The following is a 15,115-nucleotide window of genomic DNA, read 5'->3' as shown; positions in this document are numbered from 1 at the left end:
TGATGTTTGGAACAGCTCCTAAATATAAGAGGCAGGTCTGCGCTCTCTCACGCGCATGATGCCACATGGGAGGGCACGGGGGCGGCCGACTGCCAGGTCAATCTTTGGAATAAAAAGACGATCGTGCTAAGTGTGGCCTGGATCTCAGAAGCTAACGGGATGTTAGTTTAAACATCGATAGGGATGCTGGCAGGGTGTCGGAACAGCACCGAAACTCAAAGAAATACCGGCGCAGAACCTTTATTTTCAGCTGAACCAGTACCGAACCGATATTTTTTTCCGCCATCTTGGAACCGAACACGAAACGGAGATTTTTTCGCAGTGACCGTTACGAACCGGTTCGACCACAGGCCCAGCCAGGGGTCGCTGTCGTTGAAATTCTACTGCAGACGACTCCTGTAACTCTTGCGTCAGTTCGACTCAATGGGCGGCGTCTTAACAGTCATGTGACTCGCCACTGTGATCGCACTGGCTCGCTGAACTGCATGCGTGTTGGGTTCAACTGTGCACTGTGCGCAGGGTCTGTGCTCACTGTCTAGACAGGCCGTCGCTGCACTGCGTGGTGGTGGAGGGTGCTGCCTGTGCCCGGGGCGCAGCTACCGTGCTCGGCAGCACTGGCGAACTGAATGCGCTGTCCGATACGCGTGTTGCACTTTGTACTGTAATTTCGTTGACTGCTGTTACTTCTGCAGCACGATTGCGGCTTGGCGGAAATTTTATTCCACGGCAAAGCGCAGGCGGCGACAACCTAATGGATTGAGAGGGAGAGCGGACTTCGTTTCGTGGTGCTCGTGTTATTATTCGCGAATTTGTTGTAATCGCAGGCTCTCTCTGCGGCGTTTAAATGTCGTTGAGTTTAGCTTGCGAAGCACTTCGTGCGCGCACTTCTAAAGGAAGCCCGAATGGAACGCATGTATCGTAATCGAATGCGAGAAAAATGTCCGAAATCTCGACTCGCGCCGCTAAAGATCGTGATTGGTAGAAAATGAGCTCTCGAGAAGATGCGGTCTCTCTTATACCATCTTGTTACCCTGCTCAGTTTTTAGCTATGAACGTGCATGCACAACTAGCCTAGCAGTGCGTTTTACTAAAGATGTCACATGATGTTTACCAAGTTCTGCTCACTGTCCGCACTACGTACTTCTTTTACAGCGATACTGTTAGTGCGATTTTACAAGCGCCTGAAAACGTTATATGTATGTTTTAACAGTGCCCTGCAATAAGTACATCACTCACCAAGCTTAAGCTTAGAGGAAACGGGAAGAGGAAACGTTAGGGGTTCAATGAAAATCCATAAATCCTCGTTTTCTACCTGTTTAGACGTATTAATTATACAAGACCCTTGCATAGATTCCCCACTGCCTTCGGAGAAGGAAAATCTGCAGCAATTCTATATTGAGAGCGCGTAGGAGTCATGTTATGCCTGACATGAGGTTTGAACTGTGCAGGTTGTCTGCAGCCTTTGCAGTTTATTACTTAGACGAGCGTGTTTTGTGAACCATGTAGGAACTTTGCCCAGTGTCCTGAACGAAGTGACGTGGCACAAAATCACAATTTCAAGGGTCCAATGGGTGATGTGTGGGCAAAGGTTCAGGAGCGCCACTTGACTACCGGTTTTCGCAAACTTCCTTGGGCAATATTAATTGCTATATTTCCCAGCCGACCGAAATAACTCTACGTGACACCGACTTCACAGTCAGTGGACATAGAGACCGTGTTAACGGAAACTTGTGGGCAAAGTTTAATTTTTCAGGGCTTATGAGTTTTGTCAATAGATAATGAACCCTGTTTTCTTCATAATTTGGTGCAAGATTCAGAGCAAGTTTCCACCTACGTGTACCAAACAAGTCACTTTGTTTCGTATAGATTACAGAATTTTCCGTAAATGATCCAGGTGAATCATTTGTAAACTTGTAATTGTAATTTTGTAAACTGTAATTAAACAGGTGTGGATAATTTTCAGTCTTTAAGAAAAAAACACGATTGAGCAAGTAATGCAAAACTTTGTACATCTGTACATACGTTTACCAGTGTTCCTAGAGCACGGTACACCACGCTGAGCTCACATTTGTTTTTTTTTTTAAGGCTGCATGCATAGGGAGGGGCATGTTAATTGTTATCGTGGACGAAACGTTAACGTCTCTGGCCTAGTTGTGAGTTCTGCAAATAATCATTGAGCCCTCGCTCTCCTCCCATCCTGGTGCGTTACATAGGGCACCCGCAGATTTTTCGGTGAAATAAACGGGTTACTTCGTTTACATTTCGTAGAAATAGGCGTCAGGTTATGGGTGACGTGTAGGCACAGTTCGAAGTGTGTGGATGCATTGCGGCCTTTGGGTTAAATTACTTATGGAAGCGCTCCAGAACGACATAAGTACGTTTTAAGAATCGCCGTAGAATTTAGCTAGCGGTTCTGGAAGAACAAGAGCCAGCGAAGTCGTATTTGGTGATAATGGACGACGGTTATGGCTGATGTGTTAAATGTGCGTAGGCGAAGCATAAGACTTTCGCTTTTCTGAATATTGAGCTGTGGTTCTGCAAAATCACACAAACTTTGCTGTTTTCTTTCCTTTTTCTTGGCATCTTGAATATTAAATTGTTCTTGTGCAAAATATTCCTTGCATTCTCGCGATGGCTACGCACCTTACTTAAAATACTATACGTGTCTCAAGCGCTTTCACTACGTTTATTAACTGTAAATTTATGGATTCAGAAAGTAAGTAAGATTGTGTTTGTTATGACTGCTGACTTCAGCGAACTCATATTACGCGTTCTCTTATAGCTGTATGCTTTCCTTTACTTTTACAAAATTTCCACGCATTGAAAGTTCACCTAAATTTTAGATAAGGTATATTCTTTTTTTTTACAATGCAATGTGGACAACGAGCGTGAGCAGCTTTAGCGAAGCACTGATAAAAGGTTTTTGTGCGTTACGTATTTTTCTGTATCGGATAGCTGCAGACTCCGCAGCTACCCTAGGGCACGGAGTAAGACATTTAGGAGGTGAAACTCCCGTCAGCGCGAGCGAGCGCGGGCGACCAGATAAAGTCACAATTGTTGTATGCGCCGACGGGGCCATATACAGTGGCGGCGCCATGCGGCGCGTCGTAGAAGCCGCGGCGAAAAAAAAATATGCAGCGCCCGGGCACCGGCGCGCTCTCAACGGCGGTAATTTCATTCCAGGCCGCCAGGCGTCGCCAGCATGATAACGGCTCCGCGGGCTTGTGACCTTTTCTAGTCGCCGCAAACAGCGGAGTTTCCTCTCCTAAATGTTTCTTGCTCCGTGCCCTAGGGTACCAGAATTCCTCGAACGCGCAAGAAATCACTAATTACACCTTCTATTAATACGACCTGTTAACAGCTCGCAATAAGTTAAGCGTGGCAACTTTGCGTAAGGTTTGTTTGCAAGGGCTCCTTTACACGTAACGAAAATTGCATTGGAAAAACTTATAGCCTCACAGGGCACCAGGAAGCTCTCCGAATCTGCAAATCTGACATGCCTATGTACAGTTGTGTTTGACATATCATTTCTCGGGATATTTTTTTTTTTTTGTGCTAATGCCCACGAAAACGGAAACTGTTCATACTGTAGTTCTAGTCCAAGCGAAATCCGTTGTCTCTCAAAACGCACCGCGCGTCCTTGCGGGAAACCAGCGGCACCTAAATGTACTTCTTTTTTTATTCGAACCCCAACAAATCGTTTCACAAAGCTTCGGACCGGTTTCAACCATTATAGCTGAACCTTAACCAAACCGAAATGTGCGAACCCGAACCGAACCCGAAAAAGGTTTCGGTGCGCCATCCTAGTTATTGGTGACGTTTGCTTTACGTCGCAACACGTGACCTTGCGTGCCTTCAGAAAGTACGCAGGTCTTTCCGCGTTATCTGAGGGGTGTCGCTTGCTTCCCTTTGCTTCCGTACTTTGCGCCGCTTTGCTTCCGATGGCCTGAATATTTTTCCTTGTGGGGATCTGGCTGCATCTTGCTCAGCGCTACCTCGTCGCCTGCCAAGTAGAACGTAAATATTCATTGCCTTTCTGGAGGTGCTAGCCTGTAGCAATTATTGTATCTTCGCGTGTAATGATAAAGTGACCGCCGTAGATAAAGGCAAGGTATGAAGCGATGCAGTAGTGGCAGCTACATTTAAATTCGAATCGTGTAGTGTAAGTCGCACTATTCAGGCTTGGCATTGGTCGCTTTCCTTTAAGGCACGGACGTACATTGCAAAACGAGGAGAGCCCAAAGCAACGAGGAGGTCTACGAGGCATGCCGTAGCGACGTACCCCAGATTAATTTTGACCGCCTTGGTTTCCTGAACGTGCACCTAAGTCTAACGACGCGTGCGTTGTTTGTATTTTGCCCCGACCAAAATGGCGACGACCCGGCCGGCAATTGAACCGTCTACCTCGTCCTCAGCAAAGCGACTCCATATAGCGACGGAGCCACTGGTGCGGGATTCATACGCTTCAGTTGGAGCGCGAAGACTGACGCGTGCATTTTCGTTTTTCCTTGCCGTTTTGAACGAGGAGGCGTCTCGTCCCGTGGTAATGACGGTGCATTTTGCCGGTCCTTCCCTGCGCAGATAATCTACGTGGTCCGGAATCCAAAGGACAACGCGGTGTCCTACTACCACCATCACAAGATGAGTACGTTCCTCGGCAACTTCAAGGGTTCCTGGGATGAGTTCCTCAACCACTACATGTCCGGACACGGTGAGAAAGAAACCTCTCGCGTACAGAGCGCGCTGTGATGTCCTCGCGTGCGACCCCGTGCGGTGAAGCTTGTAAGCATTGAGGGCCATACTGTAGCCAGTCACTTTAACCGCACGTATACTCATCATTTCGCACTTTCTCCTTCCGTGAGGTAGTTGGTTGGCTAGTTAGTTAGTTAGTTAGTTAGTTAGTTAGTTAGTTAGTTAGTTAGTTAGTTAGTCAGTCAGTCAGTCAGTCAGTCAGTCAGTCAGTCAGTCAGTCAGTCAGTCAGTTAGTTAGTTAGTTAGTTAGTTAGTTAGTTAGTTAGTTAGTTAGTTAGTTAGTTAGTTAGTTAGTTAGTTAGCGAGTGAAAGTGCGTGTGTGCGCTGTCTTAAAAGCAGCTCAGCAGATGTCGCTGCACGCTTTACAGAAAGTGTTAAGCTTTATACGCCTCTCAACTTTGTACTTATGGGCAATCCGCTGCGCATTGCACTCAACGCGGCATGCTTCGAGTCGTGACAGAGGGCAAGAGAGCATGCAGGCCGTAGATATGAGGCCTCTGGAGGGACGCTTTGGGAGGAGGTTGGGTGAGGCAGCACGGATGATGCAAGATGTAAAGACGGGTAGCGCGACGCCTCTTTCATCTTCCCGCACCAGTTTGCCGTGACGTCATGCGTTTAGACTGCATCATGCGCGGGGTCAATTGATTGTTTATCGGCGAAGAAGGGCTGCATCTCATTGTGAGAGAACCAGAGACTCGGCTTAGCAAGGAAGGTTGAGAACACTTTGGGCGCCAAGACTTCCAAAATAGGAGAGCATGCGTCGCGCCGGTGTGCCAGCGCTGTGGGCTGCGAGCGCGAAATTTTGGTTGTAGGGTGAAGTTCGCCGTTGAATTTGCTCCTCCAGAAATAAACTTCACTTTTGGTTTCGCCGAATGAACCTGAAACATTTTACGGAGCCTATTTTGCTAGTGTAAACTGATCGACTTTAGTATTCGGGTAATCATGTTATTGGAGCGTGATCTGTAAATGCCTTCTACGCTTAATCTTCATCACTCGCAGCGTCCGTTCATCAAAAGTACTCGAGATTTGTATCTACTGGATCAGTGCGACCTTGGAACCATTGCAACGGTACCCCGTGGTAGGGCCCGTATGGATGGATATATATAGGCTGTACCACTTAATGTTAGCGAAGCTGTTCAACGAAAAACAGTTATTAAAAAAAGGACAGCATCCAAGATCAGATTTCAAGACGTATGGCTTATCTCACGCCGTGTTCTTTTAATCTTTCTTCTTTCGTTGAATAGCTTTGCTGCCGTTAGCTGGGACACACGCTATATAGACGAACACGGCTAACGCGCTGTACGCAAAGCGATTATCGAACGTGGATGCTTGCATCGCTTCGTCGAGTGCGCTCACGCGCGCTTCCGTTTGTCGGCTGCGTAATGTTCCGGGGCAGCTTTCGAAAATTTTGCACGCTAGCATATCGATACCAATGTCCGTTTCTCATTCGCTTACACAGAGGGAGCTCGAGGGGCCTTTCCGGTTGCGTTTCCACGGCGAACGGCGGCTCGCCTCGACACACGACGGTGACGTTTGTTTCGGACGGCGCCTTTCCATTATGCTCTTTTTGTCCGCTGCGGTATCGACGTCGGGCCGGCCGATTTCCCGTCGGCCAGCCCTCTTCGGGCCCGGGTCGATCGGGCAAGCGGCCGTACTTGACCTTGTTTTGTTTTAGCGGTTATGTCTGCGGACGCGCAGTGTCGTGAGTTATTCGAACGCGCCGCTCTCATTGGAATGACTGCGGTTGTGCGCGCGCGCGCGGTTTTGCATCGCGAGCGGCGAGTTGCGTTTTGCCCCGGTGCCAGCGGGGCGAGGTCGATGCACGTGCTCTCATTTGTAGGCGCGTGATGGACTGTTTCGACGCTTTGTTCCAACGAGCAAGCTGCATAAAGTATGTGTCTATGGGCGGCTTTTTTTTAAATTTTCTCTGTTTCTCTCTCTGCCCGAGGCGGCACTATTATTTTTCCCCTGTCACTGCACGCGTCTTTTCCACTGTAGCATTTGCGACTTGGAGCATCACAAAGCAGCACTGCCGACTGCAAATATTTAAGCGCTGTGCTACCATGATGGAATAAATTGCAACGACGGTCGTATGTCAGGGCTAATGACGACGTATCACGTATACATATATAGTGCTATAATACATCTGCTCCAACTGCTTCGAATGTTTGCTCTGCGAGCGAATGCAGCAGCGCGCGGCTCGTTCTTCGTTCCCACTTGATTCGATTTCTGTGCCTATACATTGCGAAATTCGGTGCAGTTCGTTTCGCTGAACTTTCGTCGTGACACTGCTTGCTTAGTTGTCGTCCGCGCCGAGAGGCTTCTGCACGAGCGTTGGCGCTTAGATGTAAACATTTATGCCAGTTGTGCGTCATAGCTTCCTTCATACATTGCGGTACATCACTCTGAGTGTTGCAAGCGTACACGCAATGAAAGAGACGCATCGGAAAAAACAAAAAAACGCATTACGCGACACAAGCGCTGGCTACAGCCACGTTAATAACACCTGTAACGCGTTTGTTTTCATCTATTCTCGTGCAGATTGCGTCTTTTGTTGCGTATAGCAGTTATTGAGACACAAGGCGCGTTCGCGCCGTCGTGTGTTCCCTATAGATGGCTTGCAATGACGTCATCGTAGCTGCCATGCTGGTGCACCGGCAGAGTGAGAAGCTGGGTCCGTGACGCGACGTGAAAACTATCAGTAGACGGCGCATGCGCTCCGCGCTCGCGTAGGCATTGGAGGGTCTCCGGAGCCGTGGAGCGCGTTTGGCTGCAAAAACAACGAAGCGACGTCTCGACGCGGCGTCAAAGTTCCGCCAAGCTTGCCCGGTTAGCCGAGCCAGCGCGTATGGGGCAGCTGGGGCTTGGGGGCCTCATCCGCTGCTGGCACGCACGGTGTGCGCACGCACACAAATGAGCACGCTAACGTTCCTGCAGGGCAGCTACTGTGTGTGCACTGCTGCGGAGCGTGACGCGCGGTAAACACGCCAAGCTGTCCTACGTCTCGCTGCAGGAGCCGGCCAACGCGGTATGATCTCGCGCATCGTTCGAGGTGCGGCGCCCGTAGCAGCACCACCACCGGCGGCGCTCTTCGTTACGCCAGGGTTGTGAGATATTCATGGCGCTGTTCCTTGTGCGGAGCAGGAGTTGCCTCCACAAGGGGAGCGCGTGCGGCGCTCCGCGTAAAGCCCCTCAAGATTGAGGGGCTTTAGCTCCGCGTGTAGTGGGCACGTTGTGCCGTCGTCGTGCCGTCGTCTTGCCGCAATTGTCACGCGCACGCACGCGCTTACGTGCCGAACACCGTTGCGCTCGCCTTACACGGACACATCGTGCCGACACGCCGGACACGTACTGCGCGAGCCAAAACGAGCTTAGGGTGTCCAGCTGCCAGTAAAACGATTCGCGTAACGCCGATTCCCCGCAGCGCGCGGGATTGATTCGAAAGCGAAACTTTTTTTTGCTATTTTGACCCGTTTCTCGTGGCGGTCGGAGTTTCGCCTCCGGTGCCAAGGGCGTGCGCTCTCCCGCAACCGAGTGGCGAGGCGTGTTCGGAACGCGGACTGTCGCAGCTATTTGCATGAAACGCGCGCGTTGTCGCGCCACAGCTTGGGGCCGCCTGGAGGTTTCGATGAAAGAGAGAGAGGGAGTGAGTGTGAAGCGGAAGGGGCGCCATAGTATCTGCAACCCCTTAGGGAACACGGCTCAGCGCCAGATGTTTAAATTTACTGTGGTGGAGTTCGATGTTTAAATTTACTGTGGTGGAGCGCTCAGGAAGCACAGCTTTCCCCTAGTGCTCGGCTGTTCGTTTACATTGACACTCGTGGCACATGATTTCTGTTGTGTGCTTTTCAACCACGTCCCTCATCACATTCGTTCGGCTTTTAGCTCTAGTTGAAGTGACATTCCGCTTGAAATCGGATGTAAGGGTGTCGCGCTAAAAGGGAATAGGATACACTTTTTTTTACCCAATATGCTGCAGAAGAAACGCGTATTTCAACTGCGCTCGTTTGGGGACAGTACTTCCAACCAACTAGTCCAGCATTATCATTTACTCGCGTCTTCTTCTTGGAAACTGCGTGCGTCTTGGCGGAAAAATCAGCGCCGCTAGGGCAGGATCGAGTGTGTCCGGTTGGTCAAAAATGAAGAGCGACCGTTGGCACAACGTCGTACGGCGCATAGAACGCCCTACCTCATGTCCTTTCGGTTGAGCTGTCTTCAGCAATTAATTGGCTCTCCAAAGCGAGATTGTTACCGCAGATGACCGCCACCAATAAACTTCTTTTCGCTTGGCGTCATGTAAATTTTTCCTTCTGCGGTCCACATCGACCTGAACTATATCTTTCATCGGTGTTGCTGCCAATTGCAGACATCAGAAACTGTGTAGCTCTGTATTGACGCCCTTGATAAGAGAAAGGAAAATTTCTTTAGCACGACAAGAGCCACTGCGTCTCTCGAGCACCTGTAAGCCATGATGACATAAGAGATGTCGGACATTAAAAAAATCGTCATCGGGAGCCATCATGTACGTGGTAAAAGTAGTAATGCTGCCTTGCGTCTCAAGAAACCGAAAGTGCTTCGCAGTGTTTTTTAGTGAGTTCGGCAAATCATTCCTCCATGGGTTTTTGGGTTGCTCAAGTTGCCTTCGCGCCACTTTTTACTCAAAACCTCACTATAGAATTCTTCTTATGGGAAATAAAGTAATTCATGTCGGTTACATGCCAGGGCTTCGGAGCGAAATTCGAAAAAAAAATTATACTTTTGCCACTCGTTTTCTTGTGTAATAGTCAACCTCTCTCCGCGAAATAAACCAGACTATAGTTTTCAAACACAACCTTATCAGTTTAAACTGAGGTGTTTCTCTTTTGTCTCTCAAAAGTAAGGGATCTGACCGCTTTCTCTTTTCTTTCCACTCGCTTCGTCCCGTGCGGCAGTGGTGTACGGCTCGTGGTTCGACCACGTGCTACCGTACTGGAAGTTCCACCTGGAGCACCCCGACCGCGTCATGTTCGTCTCGTTCGAGGAGCTCAAGATCGAGCTCGGCTCCATGGTCCAGCGCATCAGCCAGTTCCTCGGCCGACCCCTGGGGCCCGACGCGTTGGCCGCCGTGGCCAACCACTGCACCTTCGACCAGATGAAGAACAACAACATGGTCAACCGCGAGGTGCTGCCCATCTCCGACCTCTTCGACATGACGCAGTCCAAGTTCATGCGGAAAGGTACGGTCACGAGAAATGAGCCGACTCTCAGTGTTCTTCACGGAGCCACTTTTGCGTGAGTGCCATCCGCGTTCGGCCGTCACCGCGGCGCCATCGTCCCTTTGTCGCTCAGGAGCTGGTATTCTGGAAAAAATATTTTTCAAGGATGCGATCACGCTCGCGAGATTTTGCATGAGCGCAACGTGCCGAAGTATAAGCGCTGTGCGAAGATCTTGGCACAGCGGAACGCTGTTGGCACCGGACGCCGTGCAAAATCTTGAAAGGTGACCGTATCGCCGAAAGCTATCGCTCAAGTATCACTATCACTAGTTGCGCGCGTTCGAGCAAAGGCACCTGGATAGCACAGATCCTATACGCGCTTCTTTGTGATGTCATACTAATAGGACCGACTGCTATAGATTGTGAACGCTGCCGAGTAAGCCGCGATGATTTTGACGTCACCGCTTTCGTCACGCTGGGCTTGACGATGGGAATTTTGGCCCTGTAGAGGCGTCACGTCGTAAAGCGGAGTGCACAGGCCTTTCGATATATAGGTGGCGTTGCTTTGAGTGCAGGGCATGTGCTTACGGAAGAGAAGTTTCTTCATTACGGGCCCAGATAAAATCCCGGTCAAGCATCTGTCTTTCCCGCCTGTTAGCACAAGCAACCACGTTTTCGTGTTTTTTTTTTTTTTATACGGGAATTTTAGTGCTAGTGAGCTCTCACCATAGTGAATCTTTCTCTACCGTTCGTTTCCTCTGCATCGGTGACAAGAAATAAGTACCGGTGAAAACCACCGCGTCTCTTATGTTCATATGTTTATCCCGACAAGTTTTCTTTAAAGGGCGGTGAACGACACCTGGTGGTTTCGCTTTTGGTGCACATTCTCTTTTGGTCGTCCTCATTCAACGCCATTAGATGACAACTTCTCTGGGCTCTGAGTCCCGCGGCCGACATTGACAGAATGCAACTGAGATTGCGGTGACGTTCTCGCGCGTCCATACTTTGTACACATCAGGCTTAGCGGTGCGAACATTATCGTATACAAATGACGCTACTCTGACGTGCGTGCGAGGTATTTATTTTCGTGTAGGATTTGCCTATCATCCAGTTTACTGGACAAAAATAAATCTCGTTTGTCTTCGCTGCGTACGTAATCCGTATTTTTTCGAAACGCAGCGTTCCGCTTGAGCAATCAGCACTTGTGGATAGATGCTGCAGGCACCATGCAACCTTCATGCTGCACCACCTGCGCTCCAGAGTGTGCAGCGCTTTAGCAAGCATTGTCGCCGGTGGCAGGGACTTCGTCAGTGGCATATATGAAGCACGTTGCTGTCTCAATGGCGAGTGTATAGTTATCACGGCCGAATCAACATGTGTAACCGTGCTCTTAAAACGTTTACAGTTTGCTTGAAACATTATACAGCATTAAAGAGGCTGCAGCCCGCACAAAGTTAAGCATTGGCTTCTGCAGACAAGGCCGCAGTTTTGTCAGTAACAACTAGCGCATTTCTCATGCTTGCCGTGCACTGGCATCTCGGTTTTTACGCTCTGTGGCTTATCAGGCAAAAAAAAAATAATAATTTAGCGGTCAGCGCGTATTGTGGGGCTCAAGTGCGCCCACGCTGTTTGTCACAGCTTTTGGCCTGGATACCCCAACAACTTTGTCGCAAATAAACATAGGAACATCCGATTTTGAAAAGGCTGGCGACGCGTTCCTCCATCCATCAGATGAATTACACTTCCATTGCATCGTCTAATGCAGGCATTATCGGTGACTGGAAGAACTACTTCACCGCCGAGCAGTCCCAAGCGTTCAACGAACTGTACGCCGAGCGCATGGCCGGCAGCGGCCTGGACTTGGTGTTCGAGCCGCAGGACGCCCTGGACCGCATGCGCAAGTTTGGCCGCATCATCGTGGATCCCGAGCCGAAGATGAGCTGGGCCCGCCGGGACGGCACCGACTCCAACGCCAACAACGAGGAGGACAAGGAGGCGGACAGTTCCGGCAAGCGGCACTTCCCGTGCTTCTTCGACTCGCCGCCCCTGCCGCGCCGGCGCGAGGCGGCGCTGCACCATCCCTTCATGACGCCCGACCCGCTGACGCTCACCGGTTAGAGGAGGTCCGCATCTGCGCTTTCATTTGGCCGGAGCACGAACTGTTAGGCCTAGCCGCAGTGACTGGTGAAGCTGGGGACGAGTGCCTTTCGCTGGTGCTGAAACGCGTGGCAGTGAGTGCGCGCAGCGCCTTTGTCGCGCCAGTGTGTGCTGTTAGGCTTAACAAGAAAGGACTATAGTGTTTTTTTTTGCCATTTGTTCGAGCAACAGCTATCTGTGCGGCCGGTGACATCGTGCCTGCGGCGTCGTTGATCGTCATTTCGTTCACATGCAGCCTAGGCCTCGAGCTTAAACGTTGGCGTGCGTCATTCGTGGCGGCGGATCGACGTGCGGCTGCTACGTGTTTCTTCTTTTGTCATCGCGCGTACGGGGGCGTCGCAAGCAAGTTGCACTGCTCGTCTATCTAGAGGCCTTAGACCTGCATCGTTAGGCCTAACGACTGCAATGCCTCATGCGTCTCTGGAAGCTTTCAACGCCCTGTGCCTCTCAGGTTTGGAACTGTTTCTCCCAACCGTCATGAAAGCATGAAGACTAGCCTTTGTTTCGCGGGCTCCCGCCTGTCTGTCATTGCACATGTCATTTCCAGGTCAGATTTCTCCCCTCCCACAAACCAGAAGACGCCATCCAGTTCCCACAGCACGATTCTAGCCATAGCTCACTCTTCACCTTGTATACAAACGAGCAGCTTAAAGCAACTACTGTTACAGTACACTAAAGACAGCAGCGCCACTACGGTTGTCACAAGAGCGTTTTGTACACAGAAGTGCCGAAGCTTTCTCCAAGCAGTAAATGTTGGCTCGAGAAAAAAGAATGAAAAATACACTTGTGCAGCACATCAGTCAAGAAGGAAGAAGGGCCTTGTGGGACCACTTTTATAATGTGCACCTAAACGTAGAAAGAGGCCTCTTATGAGGGGTGAAATGGGGCAAAATATCAGAAAGTAACATGGAGGCTTTATGCAAAAAGTAATGACACAGGGAACAGACTTAAAGCTTTCTTTTCCTTTTTTTTTTACTGTACATAAAAGTGTGCTAGCGTGTGCTGCATGGGCAAAACGATTCACTCCTGACCAGAACTGTGTGCTGTGGAGCTGTGTTGAGCTTTGTGGCTATTGTTTGTGTGCATCTGGTCTTGTGGCTTGGATTATGCTTTGCCCGTGTGCCTTTACTTTTTTTTCCATTTTGTGGGAAAATAAAGTGATTTTCAAGCATCCCTGAGTGGTGGGCTTTGTACTCTCTCTTTTTCTGTTGTGTTACAACAATGGTTATCGCTTATAAGCTGGTACAATCACTCAAATAGTGTTTTTCTATAATTGCTTTTTAGAGTGGTGCAAAAAAAAAAACACTGGGGGCTGGCAGCGGATGCAAAACAAGAGTAGTGCTACCTGAAACTTCATTTCTTTAACGAACTTTTGCAGAATAACTGCATAATTGCAGGTGATTTTGGTGAAGGTTAGGTAGACGTTTCCTATTTATTTTTACACGCCAGCCTGCAATGATAGTGACGACATGTGCACATATGCCACTTCCTTCTGCCAGAGGTTTGTGTACAATGTCCGCACAAATAACGGTGCCATTCGCTACGGTAAACACAGTCGTATACTGAGAAAACGCAGAAAATTTTCAAATAGATTACCTTTTTGTTGGTTGGCTTTAAACAAAGCAACACATCATTTATTAAGTCTCTTCAAAAACGACTGTGGAATAGACTGACAACTACAGGATCGGGTAGAAACTGGTAATAAGTCTTCATTCGTCCACAATTGCAACCTTTCCTTTGAACACGAGAAATAGGTAAGAAAACGTTTTCAATCGCAAATGTCAGATTTGCTGTCGGCAGGATTTTGTTTATCGAGTGAGAGATGTCTGAAAACGGCACGTGACATAATGTCGGCAGGCAGGATTGATCGGTGGGAGAACCCCTAACCTACGTATTCTGAACTGTTGTTTTACTTTACATATCTTATTTTGCTTTAATTTGCTTTGAACTTCTCAGTTCTTGGCCAGCCCTTCCGAGTGTGTGTGTGTGTGTCACTAAATTTCGAGGCCCTGCTTCTACGTTTTCGTGTGATCTGGCAGGACTGTACTTGCATATGCACAAGAGACCGAAAGCAAAGGACTGGGCAAAAGGGAGAGCTGGCACTCGGCTTTCAGTTGTGAACATGAACCAATGAGCCCAGCAGTCCGATTTACTGAGTACATTAATCTAGGCCATGCCACTGGGGACTCAAATCACCAGTTACAAGTTAAAAGTAAACGCAGATGCAGCGAACTTGATTATTAATCTATAGGGTATCCCAGGTATCATGCACCGAGTTAAACACAACACGGATTGTTCTACGCGAATAAGACGAAGTGCATAAGAGAGCGCACGTCGTATGGTTGTCACTTGCAGATTCCCAGTGCTAGTGGCACCAGCTGTCAGGGCTACTTCAACCCGAAGCCTCCGAAGGCAAACTCTTCCACCCGGAAAGAATAACAGGGCAGGAAGTTAACACACGGGTGTACGGACGCGTCGGGAGGGAAGTCATTTGTGCTTGGAGCTGTGCTCGGGGTTCAGAAGGAAGTGAGGCTGAAGGGGTGTCAAATAAAGGCGGTGAGAGCCATTTGGTCGGCCAGGTTGTTGCATTGATTCCCACAATGTCCCTGAATCTAATGCACTACTAATGTGAAACGGGACGGCTTGTTTAGCCTACGCATTTGTTGGCACATTTGCAATGTCCTTGCAATTTTCTTCAGTGCCTTCATGCATAAGCGAGTCAGTGTATATAGTAGGATTCGTAATGTTTGGTAACGCGCTGAGATGATGAAGCAACATTTACTGGGCCCGAAATAAATCGGTGGCGCACGGAGGCACCAGACGGGGTGGTTCCCTAGTTACGGGACCCATATGTTCCCAGCAGCTCCTGGCCCCTGTCCGTCAGTGCGAGCTGAATCGGTAGGGCGGGGCTCGATCACAAGATCTCCCATCGCTCAAAGGGTGGGAGATTGGGGGTGCTGGTGGGAAGGGCAGGAGGGGGGACATTGAGTTCTGGGCCACTCTGCCAAGTC

General features: G+C 49.4%; 1 protein-coding gene across 4 annotated transcripts in view; it reads left to right on the top strand.

The window, feature by feature from the left end:
• The window catches only part of LOC142587547 (sulfotransferase 1B1-like), a 335,465-nt gene extending 322,188 nt beyond the window's left edge, over positions 1 to 13,277 (top strand). For all 4 annotated transcript variants that reach the window (XM_075698631.1, XM_075698630.1, XM_075698629.1 and 1 more), the window contains exons 4-6: positions 4,582 to 4,711; positions 9,684 to 9,968; positions 11,713 to 13,277. In XM_075698631.1, coding sequence (XP_075554746.1) covers positions 4,582 to 4,711; positions 9,684 to 9,968; positions 11,713 to 12,065 — 768 coding nt within the window. In that variant the 3' untranslated portion in view covers positions 12,066 to 13,277. The remainder of the gene's footprint in view (positions 1 to 4,581; positions 4,712 to 9,683; positions 9,969 to 11,712) is intronic.
• The last annotated feature ends 1,838 nt before the right edge of the window (positions 13,278 to 15,115 follow it).

Source organism: Dermacentor variabilis, chromosome 7 (genome assembly GCF_050947875.1).
Source record: "Dermacentor variabilis isolate Ectoservices chromosome 7, ASM5094787v1, whole genome shotgun sequence".
NCBI lineage: Eukaryota > Metazoa > Arthropoda > Arachnida > Ixodida > Ixodidae > Dermacentor > Dermacentor variabilis.
The sequence above is the reverse complement of the archived record's forward strand: the minus strand, read 5'-3'. Positions and strand labels throughout refer to the sequence as shown.